The 11,762-nt window shown below is 38.5% G+C and overlaps 1 protein-coding gene across 9 annotated transcripts in view; it reads left to right on the plus strand.

Annotated features, from left to right (window-relative positions):
- Positions 1-11,762, plus strand: part of Arhgap21 (Rho GTPase activating protein 21) — a 128,002-nt gene that overhangs the window by 79,276 nt on the left and 36,964 nt on the right. For 5 of the 9 annotated variants that reach the window (XM_087896323.1, XM_048461062.3, XM_087896324.1 and 2 more), the window contains exons 5-8: positions 2,624-2,716; positions 4,223-4,301; positions 6,761-6,815; positions 11,467-11,496. The exons of 1 other annotated variant lie outside the window; for it this stretch is intronic. In XM_087896323.1, the coding sequence (XP_087752449.1) occupies positions 2,624-2,716; positions 4,223-4,301; positions 6,761-6,815; positions 11,467-11,496 (257 nt within the window). The remainder of the gene's footprint in view (positions 1-2,623; positions 2,717-4,222; positions 4,302-6,760; positions 6,816-11,466; positions 11,497-11,762) is intronic. 3 more of the 9 variants (XM_087896325.1, XM_085699007.2, XM_085699008.2) reach the window with 1 other exon arrangement.

Genomic DNA, 11,762 nt, shown 5'->3' on the forward strand with positions numbered 1-11,762 from the left:
ACACCTTCCTGTGAAAGCAATGTCTTGGTAAAGCAAAATGTTAAATCCTCAGATCTTTAGCCAAAAGGACAAGTGGTTTCTTTTAATGCGAGCTGTTGTAAATGTTGGGTTGGTCACAAAGGGATCTAGACAGCCTAGCTTCAGGATTAGAATTCAGTGTTTGCATTTTGAATAACTCAAATTGAAATACACTTTTTCTTCATAGAAATTGCATCTGTGCATCACCTCAATTATGAGAAGATGTCCCTAGGTGATTTTTGTTGCTGAGTTAGTGTGCACATACCTAGATGGGGATGTAACTCATTGGCAAAGCTCTCACCTAAAGTGCAAGCCCTAGGTTCCATCCCAGCACTACAAAGAAAAAACAGCTAGAAATGTAGATAGACAGCATGACCTTCACACACCGAGTGCTGTGTGGTATAGCCACTGCTGTGTATAGTTTGTCACTGACAGAATGTTGGGCTCATGACTGTGATTGTAAGTGGGCTTGTGTAAATAAAGCTGGATTAATGTCAGTTACTGAGACGCCACGTTAGTCTGCCTCTGCCGAATTCTTCGTTTCTCATTCCTGCTCAGTCATGACAGTCTTTGGATCACGATTCCTATCTCCAAAGCCTGTGAGAGTTAGACTAATATGTTTATTCATCAACTTTGTAAGTGCTTATTAGATGCCAGCTCTGTACCAACCATTTTCTAGTTGTTGTGGATATCAGAAAGAATGATACATTTCCCACCATTAGCTCTATTAGTGACAAATACAGCAAATAAAGACACAGATATACAATTTTTGTAGTGATACTTTCAGTGAACCCAAGTTATGAACAGAGATTTTCAAGTGGCAAAGGGGTCTGTGACCATACCACCCTGAATGCTCCCAACCATGCCTGCTGGCTTCTGAAACATAAGCATTGCTACTATAGTAGGATGGCTTAGGTGGTTGAGTTACTGCTTTAGAGGGTGTCTTTCGGATTACAGAGCTAGGTATGAACAGGAGTGACCGATTGGTGGTCTGTTACTGAGAAATGTCTTTCGAGCCTCCTTTGTGCAGACATGATAGACAGTTTCATGTGGCTATAATGGAGATTCTCATATGTGGCACCCTCTCCTCCCCAGTGTTGCTGTTTAGTAAGTAACATTAGATTACCGTATGCCTTGTTACTCAGTTACATTCTTCTTTAAAGGTTTGTGTCTTCTACTTCAGTGGTTCTAGCTAACCTCAGACTATTTGGAGCCAGTCTACAGACCAGCATTTCTTTTTCTTTTTCGTTTTTGTTTTTGTTTTTGTTTTGTTTTGTTTTGTTATGAGACAGGGTTTCCCTGTGTAACAGTCCTAGTTGTTCTGGAACTAGCTCTTGTAGACCAGGCTGGCCTTGAACTCACAGAGATCCACCTGCCTCTGCCTCCCGAGTGCTGGAACTAAAGGCCACCACCACCTGGCCAGACCAGCATTTTTAACACAGCCCCAGGTGGTGCAGGCCACAATGGTCCTAACCTTGAAAACTGTGGGGTTTGTTTTGTTTTTTAATTCCACAGGCTCATCTGGTGTTTATCAGTCAGCTGGCCTGTTCTCTCTTATTTGACTCTTTCCTTGACATCTACTTCTTTGGAAACTGTTTTTCTCACATTGTAGTATTAGGGTCACCTTGGAAACTTGTTAACAAAATGAAATTCTGTTTGGCTCCTATACAATTTTTATTCCATAAATGCTGGGGTATCTGTGTATCTATTTATAGGAGGGTCTGTGGACCACAGCTTGTGAAATATTGTCTTAGTCAGGGTTTTTATTGCTGTGAAGAGACACCATGACCATGGCAACTCCTATAAAGGAAAACATTTAAGCAAATTGGCAGCTTACAGTTCATTATTATCATGTCAGGGAGCATGGCAGCACACAGGCGGACATGGTGCTGAAACTGAGAGTCCCACATCTCGCTGGCAGTTGGAAAGTCAACTGTCACACTGAACTTGAGCAAAAGAGACCTCAAAGCCTGCTCCCAAAGTGCCGTGCTTCCTCCGGTAGTGCCTGTCCGTTTGGGGGGCATTTTCTCTCAAACCACTACACTGACTGTATTCATGTTGGTCCTGTTCTTATTGTCACCGCTCCATTTTGTGTCTGTCTTTAACCAAGTTTTATACTATCTTGTCACTTATTTATGTCCTATTTTTCCCATCACCCCTTAGAAGAAAGGAATGTCTTCAGTGTTAGCACAATTTAGTTTTAGAAGACTGTAGTCTGAGTGTACCTGTGTAACAAGCTATGGCTTATGTTAGCTCTGTGACCTTTGAACATCTTTCATCCCTTCAAGACTTGGTCCTCTGTGCCCTAGTGGTCATTATATTTATTAACTATGGGAATTAGGAGCTGTGAGATATGCATAGCATATAATTTAGTCATAAATACACAGACTATGTTCAATTTGATTGTTATTGTGTTATGGCAGAAGCAAATAAATGCTCATTTAAGGAAAATTCCTACAGTCTTGTATTAACATCCAGATTCAGGTTGTGTTTAATACTCTGAAAAATCTCTACTCTTGTTTTAATTAACTCTCATTTTATGTTTGGGAGTTTTATTAAAATGCTGTGAAGCAAAACCATTTCTCGGGATTTTTCTCTTTCCTAGGAAAGCAGAGAAACCGATTGGAGCCGATGGATACCATATTTGTTAAACAAGTGAAGGAAGGCGGGCCTGCCTCTGAGGCTGGGCTATGCACAGGTACTAGTCATCAGTGTCTCGTACATTTATTTTACTTTCCCTTACACATCTTTTCCTGTAGTTTTTTTTTCCCTTTTCTATTCTTTTATGTACTTTTCTCTCTCTCTTCACGTTTTTGTTGTTGTTGTTGTTTTTTGTTGTTGTTGCTGCTGCTGCTGAGATTTAGTTCTGTCTTTCTTGAAACTCAGTGGATGTAGCTGAACAGACAGAACAACGAAACTTGATACAATCTGGGCACTTTTAGTTAAGACACAGACTTGCAGTCTCTTTGAAATCTACAGTTGGATTTTGACAAAAGGATTGTAAAACAACAAACTGATGAAGAGACTTCTTCAGTGTAATTGAAATGATCTTACCCTGATCAGGCAGGTAACCTGCAGAATGGCTGAGCTCCCCTGAATACTTGCAAGTTCCTTCATTTCCAGGTGTCAGTCGTGGTGGTCAACACAGGGAGATTATTAGCTGCTTGATACTATATCTTGCTAATTTGATTTGTGACATTAATAAAATTAACTCAAAATCAAAGCTTAGAAAATACTTTAGAATATTTTTGTTGTTTTTAATGCATAAAGCAATTCAAAATAGAAATTGACAGCCTCTGTATGCTTCTTTTAGTTCTCTTTGAATAAAGTATATATTCAGCTGCAAATAAGTAGTGAGTACCACTACTGAGATTTACTAGGCTACATTGTAATTATCCAAATCATATTTAAAGTAACCCTTATTTTAGTATCATTAATATGCATAATATGCTTATTAATATCTATACATGCAGAATTTCATTAGAATATGTCACCTGTCATATTCCAGGTGACAATTTTGAGACAATAAGTTGGAGATAGTGTGATAAACACACAAAAAATACTTTATTTCTATTTCCCATTCTTCTGTCCTTTGTTTCTTTTTTTTGCCTTTTTATTCTTTTTTTGAGTAATACAATATTTTCCTCCATTAAAATGAAGAGTAAATTAATAGATTCAAAGTAAAAAAAATGCATATATTTGTATTTAAGTTTCCCAGCACATTTATCAATTATCCAGATATGTAGATTGGAAGAACACTGTAAAAAGTGAGTAGATAAAATCAGATGACCCTGTTGAAACGTTAGCATCACCTGAAGCCTGATGGGAGATGGAGGAGTAGCTGGGGACAGGACAGGAGAGCATCTGGGCACCATTGCTGTTTAAGGTCATCAGTATCAGAATTCTTACCTGCACCATGGCTGTACTTCATGAGAAGTTGGAGGCATCAACAGGGAGATTTATTTTTTTAACAGGTACTTAAAAATATGCAAGTAGTTTTTAAAAATAAGGCACATTGGGTGTGGGGTGTAGTTCAGGTAGCAAGCAGTTTGACCCCAGCACCACTAGAACGGCAAAGAGATGGAGCAGTCTGGGGAGTTACTTTACAGTTACTCAAAGCGAATTCTTTCTGGAGTTCCTGATGTGTTACTTTGTTTATTTTCTTCCTTTCTATTTAATTATTCTTTGTAATTACTCTTTGAAGGTGACCGGATTATAAAAGTCAATGGAGAAAGTGTCATAGGAAAGACCTATTCCCAAGTAATCGCTCTCATTCAGAACAGGTAGGATTCTTGAAAACTGATTAATTTGGTTAAAACCCTGTTGAGCAGGTAGGCTTCGTACAGAGCTGTGCCCTGTGAGGGACTGGAGTGACATGGAACTTTCTCCTTCAGAGGATAATGGATCTGGTGTTGCCAAGCATTAGCCCATTCATTGCTTAGTGGGCTTGCCAATTTGTAATGGTTACAATGTAAAATCCTTTGTGGTTTGAGAGCACATAGTATAGATAATATGAATTTTCCACTTTAATTTGAAAGGACAAATATGTAATTTGCTTAAATAAATCTGGAAATAAATGGACACTTGGTTTTCTAAAAAAAAAAAAATCTTAGTGAGATGCATATTTTTTAATGTATTTTACCTAACAGTCTTATTGAATAAAATCATTAGCTTGTATTCCTTCATTTGTTTTAACAATCTCAGCAAGCTATTCTTTTTAAATTCACTTGCCTGCAATGTACAGAAGGACAGAATTTTGAGCCTTAAAGGTAAATACACACTTAAAGAATAACTGTCTGGAGGGTCACAAAGACAATTTAGTCTTCTTTTTTTCTTTCACTCTCACACTTAAAAAATTTTAAATAACTTTTTTTTTTAAGAAAAACAAAAACAAAAAACAATCCAAAGTCAAAGAGGTCATGATATTGAGTTTCTATCAAGCGTTAGCATGACTCTGGCTCTGACTTCCAATCCTATCTCCTTTCTAAGAGGTTCTTCCCCAGTTCAAATCCATAACTTTTGAATTATTGAATGGTTCCTCTTTGCTTTCTTCACCTGTTTATAACTCAGTTGAAATTCTTTATTTTCTAAAAGGTGAGATTGTGTAGGTATGTCTCAGTCAAAGACAACATGGGGCATCTTCTTCCTCCGGAACACTGTCCACCCTGTTGAGACAGAGTCTCGTTCCTGGAGCTCAGCAGGCACTTTGTGCTGTCTCCCCACCTTCCTAAGGTTTTTATCCAGGGTCTCTAGCTATGTCTACAGCAGTTTGTGCCATAGTTTAAATTATTTATACTAATGTCCTAATGCATTGTGATGTTTTTACAATGAAATGATATGATCATGATTAATTGATCTCAGAGTATTCTATTTGATGTTTTAATATTTAATGAAATTCCTAGAGAAGCCAAGTCTTTAATGTAGGTATTGGAGGCAAAGCCTCTGCAGAGGCAGCGGGAGGTGTACACATTCTCCCTTTCCAGTAACCAGATCATCACACCTACACCAGCATGCCAGTATATAACCTAATTTCTGTTTTCCCCAAATCCACATAATTCTTCTATTATTGGTACAGATCTTTCAGAGTAACACGAGAATAGTAGTCTTAAAATTTCTGCTACAAGCAATTTGATACTGAGAGAGAAGCCTTTTATGATGTTAGTTTATTTCAGAAAGTTGTGTAGCAGGGGCAGAGCAGCTGGAAGCTGCAGGGCTGCAGTGACGTCACTGCAGGGGACGTCTCTGTACAATATGTGTGTTTTCACCTCCTGAAATGCTGGAACGCAGGGGCTGTTAGATGTGTTTGCACCAGTGGCTCATTGGTTTACCAACCTCCTGAAATTTATCAACCTGAACGGATACAAAGTAGTGAATTTTGAACTTTTTTCTATTTTCCATTGGGATTATTTATTAGTCTTTGAGGGTATCAAAGGGAAGCTGTGATAATAGGTTAAGATAGCTCCACTATCCTTAATATATCTAAATATGAATGCAGGCCATGTCATAGGGCTCATCTCAGCTCCTCTTGAGTCCTCTCTTTCCTCCCCTTTTCTTTCCTGTGCTGCAGATCAAACCAGGGTCTGGCAGATGATCTCGCACTGCGCTGTGCAAACCCAGGGAGCCGCCCCCAACAGAGATCTGCAGTGCCAGCATGAAAAACGCTTTAAGCTGTACCTATAAGGTTCTAAGATTAAATCCTAGTGATAAAACAAATAGTTGAGATGATGCTGAAAACAGAAATTATGTTCACCACTTCTGAGGCTAAGATGGAATTTTCAAAATTAGAAAGTTTAAATCTGCTTAAAATGTTAAATTTGAGGGGTTGGGGTTCAATCCCCAGAACTTAAAAGCATCAAAGCAATAAAGTCACTAGAAGAGTTCCTGGCTATTTTGTGTTAACAAGTTTTAAGTTGATAATAAAAACCTATAATTTATCTTATTGCTCAAATAATCAATAAAGACTCATACTCTGATATTTTTCCAAGTTTTGTCCTAAAACTGTTTATTAAGTAACACTTTATTTCTGAATTAGCGACTCATTATAAAGACAGCTCAGTTGATTATGTACTATGGAGACTTAAGTGGGGTGCCCTCTTCTGTATGTCACCTACCTGTGTACGATCAGCTTTTTTCATATGGTTTGTTTTGAAAGTGATGATTTAAAAGTGCCCCTAAACAAAGCATTCTGAGTTAGAGTTTCTTGTCAGCCTCTGCCTCCTGACAGTGTTGTGCTCCGTTTCAGTGACACCACGCTGGAGCTCAGTGTTATGCCAAAGGATGAAGATATTCTCCAAGTGGTAAGCTTTCTCCAAATAGAAATTGTTTTGTAGACATAAATATTAAGGTGGTTTTAAAAAGAAGAGGATTGCATCAAAAGAGGTTGCAGATCAAACCCGACTCACCCTCTCAGCAGTGTGTGACTGTGTGCTTTATAAGAGAACGAGAGACTGTTGTCCATTACTGGAATTAAGTGTCATTCATGGGACTGTTTTATAATTCCTCAGTGAGCTCCTCTGAAGCTGAGGCCTTGGGCTTGCTAGGGAGGCTCTCTGCCTCTGAGCTAACCCCCTAGTCTCCGGTTTGGCAGGAGACTCTTAATGTTACCCTTTAGGATGAAACTTCTGAACAATCAAGCTGAGTTGCATTGTGGGTATCCTTTGACTCCAAGGCCAAACATCAGAGTGTGTATGCACTTCTTTAGGAATTCGAATTTTTGTTTTTTGATATGTAAATAAGAGTTTTTAGAAAGTAGATGCTAACTTTTCTTTTAACTGTTACTGTGTTGTTAGATCTTTAGAAGTGTTCATTGTGAATGGACTCTGCAGCTTAGTAGGAAATGCATTTGAGTAAGTGAAACAGTATGGGCACGAAATGGGCGTGTAGTCTAAAACACTTTCCTGAGTGTAAGAAGGAGCAACGGATATCAAAAAAAAATCTTTCACTTGAAATAATGTTTTCAGTGAACTTGGCAGGTCATTAACATACAGGAAGTGGTGATGATCTCTTCTCAGTGACTTGTTTTTTACTTACAGATAAATTCAGTAAAACAGGGATGTAGCATGATTAATAAAAACCTAATAAAAACCCAGAGACAGATATTGGGGTTCAACCTGAAGATTAGAAAAGCAAAACAGCCAGCCACTGACTTTTAAGCCTCTGCCTTAGTCGGATATGGCAACCCTGCCTCCAGGAGTCCTCAGAATGAGACTGTCTTTGAGAGCTGTCTCCTCCCATCTCATATTCTTGTCTAGGACTGGGATTAAAGGTGTGCACCACTACCGCTCGGTTTCAGTGTGGCTACTGGGATTAAAGGTGTGTGTCACCACTGCCTGGTCTGCATGGCTGACCAGTGGGGCTGTTTTACTCTCTGATCTTCAGGCAAGCTTTATTTATTAAAATACAAATGAAATATCACTCCAGAGGGGCTATAATTTGAATGTAGCCCAACAAGATCCTAAATAGTTTCCTTAATCAAAAGCATCAGTAAGGAGACCCTAAGGATTCATCTTATTTGCTGATATCTAATAGATGAATTAGCTGAGATTCATGCAGATGAACCCCAAGTGTCCTCAAGGCATAATAGCTTTATTTAGGAATGGCTCACTATTGATCACAGAATATTCTTCCTAAGTATGTGGACTAGGGCCTGGGGAGACTCAACCAGAAAGGAGTAGGTGCAATGTAGTGACAGAATAGCATTAGTGAGTAAGACTGATGCTTCCAGTTACTAGACTAGAGGTGGAGGACTTTTCTCTAATGCTCTGTTGGCTCCAGATTAGGTAAACCTGGAATCAGAAGATGTGAAGATAGACCACTTCAAAGCTACATTGTCATGAGCTTTAGTTACTTTTCCTTGCCCGCAGCAGATACTGCTGGAACCGTGTGGCTAGTATTGTCCTAAATTTTTAAGTTCGTAATTGAGTGCAGAATTCTGTGATAGATGAAGGATGGCAAACAATTTCATGCAGCTGGCAAAATAGCTTCCTAATAAGATCAGGAAGTGATGTGGTGGTCCACGCTTTTAATACCAGCATCTGGAGGCTGAGGCAGGTGGATCTCTGTAAGTTCCAGGCCCCCTTGGTCTACAGAGTGAGTTCCAGTACAGCCAGGGCTGTTACACAGAGAAATGTTGTCTCAAACAAGCAAACAAACAAACTGAAATACAAAGAAAAATCATTAGAAGAAAACTAGGTCAGTCTGCTATATAATTCTTTACAGCAAGTATACAATAAAGGATAGTGCAAAGCGTTGTAAACACTGGGTGGCATGGCCATGCAGGTCTAGGCTCAGCGTCAAAGACTATGGTAGACAAAAATCTAAAATTTACTCTTAAAAATTTAAAAACATGTACCCTCGATGATAAAAGAAATCCCCACCTTTATACTTAGTCTTAACTCTGATTTTAAACCATTTAGAAATTAAGAGTGTATATAAAATATAATTAATGCATAATGCGTTCTCTGAAATCATAATTTTTATGGGATCTTAGACAAGTTTTGCTAAAATTAGGGTTTCTATTGCCATGAAGAGACACCATGACCATGGCAACTCTTAATAAAGGAAAATATTTAATTGGGACTAGCTTACCGTTCAGAGGTTGGTTTAGTCCATTATGGCAGAAAGCGTGGCAGCATGCAGGCAGTACTGGAGAAGTAGCTGAGAGTTCTACATCTGGATCTAGGTGAGAGAGTGAAAAGGCAGGTGAAGAGAGAGTAACATTGGGCCTGACTTGAGCTTTTGAAACCTCAAAGCCCACACCCAGTGACATACTTCCTCCAGCAAGGGCACACCTCCTATAGTGCAACTCCTGATGGGTCTGTGGTTACCATTTTCATTCAGGCCAAAACAAGCATCATTATTGGAGTTACTATTAATATGCAAATAGAATCAAATGGTTTTTTTTTTTGTTGTTGTTGTTGTTTGGCTGGTTGGTTTTTAACCTTACATAGAAATACTGTGTTTTAGTATAGATCCTGGGGCTTAACTATTTCACAGGGGACCTTGAGGCCTTACATAAGTACTTATATTGAATTTAAATTCGTTTTTAATTTTGAAGTATCCATTTGGGTTTAAAAAGAAAAAGTTAAGAGTAGCTACATAAGCAATTCTTAATGATACTGAAATAATATAATTTCAGGTAAATGTTTTTTTCATACAGGATGACTGTATCATAAAAGAATACAAATAGATACCATTATATAAGGACATAATTGCTTTGTTTTGCTTACGGGGTATTCTGTGCCATTTAATTGGTACCCACTGATAATTTAAAGACTCCCTGATGGGTACTTAAAGCACTGGTGTGTTGGACCATGATTACTTGTTGGAAGAGTTGATGCTGTGTAACCAAGCACATGAGAGAAAGCACAACATCGTTACGGATGTGAGCGAGTTGGAATTATCAGTTCTCTTCCCAGAACTTAAAGTCATATCTTTATACTCAGTGTTCATTTGCCTCAAAAGATTACATATTCTGATTCCATCCAAGTGACCTGTTCTTATGAATATATGTCTTTCATTATGGAGCCCAAAGCAATCTTCAATGTCATGGGAGAAAAAGCATTGTGTAGTTGTGAGTTTTCTGTTCCTAACTTGTTGGGGCCATATATTTATGCTTTTGGGATTGCCATGTACAGCTCTGGGTTATTCTCTAGTACAACGACCTTAGGAATAAAATACTTGTTAATTTCTCTATGGATGGTTGACTGGTGAGACCATTTGTTCCCAAATTTAGTGTACAGAATTTCTGTGTAGAAATTTTGGCTATATCTAAGGAAAATAGACGTTTAAAGTATTTTATAGATAATGTTCCTCTTCAAATTTGACTAAATGAGTTACCTTTTAATTGCTGCAGAATGACCTTTTCAAGCATGTATAAAACCTGTGTGGGTAAAAATGGGCTTTTATGGGGAGTAAGTATGTGTATATTCTCTTCAAGTACAGTGTGTTCTATCTAGTGCAGGAGAGATTTGCCAAAGCTTCCCAGCTTTCCTGACATTGCCGGCTGTAGAGACACCACTGCAGGAAATACTGCAAGAATCTTTAAAGCTCTCTTAGGTCATTGTGTGTGTGTGTGTGTGTGTGTGTGTGTGTGTGTGTGTGTGTGTGTGTGACGCACGTGTCGCAGAAAAGCAGTGACATTAATCAGTGTGAAAAAATTAGGCTTGTTATGTCCAGGTACATAGCCAAGACACACACTTCATATTCACATTTACAGTGTTTATGCTATAAAAATATTACGGTGTGTGTTATGTTTATAAATTTAGCTTTGATTTCTCAACTGCACTCAAGACTGTGTTGTGTAATACTTATTACCACTACAAGTTATACTCTGGAAGTGACTTTTTATGTCTAGTTGATAGTTATTTAATAAATGAATAAAACACTATAAAAGACATTGTGTTGAAAGATCTTAAGTTTTGAATGAATAATCTGTTTAAACCAAACAGTTGTTTCCTCCTGTCATATGGTGAAGTTGTCTGTAGTCAGCTGACAGCCTGTGGTTATGCTCTGATCTACCAGGAAAGAGGAGGGTGCACTATTTTAAATGCATAATAGAGCATTCATTTAGTCTGGAAGCAGGGATGAAGAAGCTCAGGGGAAGAGAGAGGCAGCGATGCTGCTCGTGTTGAAGGGAAGCTTGTGGCACATTATCAGATAGCTGTACATATTGGAGAACATACCTGTCAGGTATATGTGCCACTAGATGTATTCTGCTTCCAAGCATAGACGACAGATCCAGTGAGACCCAGAGGAGAGCTTGAGAATAGGATGCTTGGTGGTGCTGAAGGTATTCCTACACTCCACTGCCCTTCACTCTCTTGGTGCCTTCCGGAGAAATCATTATAGATGTATTTTTAGCTTGCTGTTTCCAGCATCAATATGACAACATGATTCTGTCTTTATATCAGTAAGCAGCTTCTACTGTGTTTTCCCATTTTCTGCTAGCTACAATTTACAAAGGATGTCACAGCACTGGTAAGAGATGCACAGTAGCCATTTCCTTGTTTTTTAAGTTATGTTCCATAGAGATTTGTCACAAGCCAATCTGTTAAAGTTGTAAGTTTGCTTAATCATACTAATTTGCAGAGCGTGTATGTAGTACGTGGTTTTCCTTCCCCCTCTACCATCATGCTTTGTTTGTGCGCTCTGTAACTGGTGTTAAAGCGTATTTATCTGCATTTGTATTTTTTAAGTATCTCACCCTCTCCTAATCCTTTGCCGCTGTGTGGTAGCTGCCCTTG

The sequence above is a fragment of the Myodes glareolus genome, chromosome 14 (genome assembly GCF_982192425.1).
Source record: "Myodes glareolus chromosome 14, mMyoGla1.1, whole genome shotgun sequence".
NCBI lineage: Eukaryota > Metazoa > Chordata > Mammalia > Rodentia > Cricetidae > Myodes > Myodes glareolus.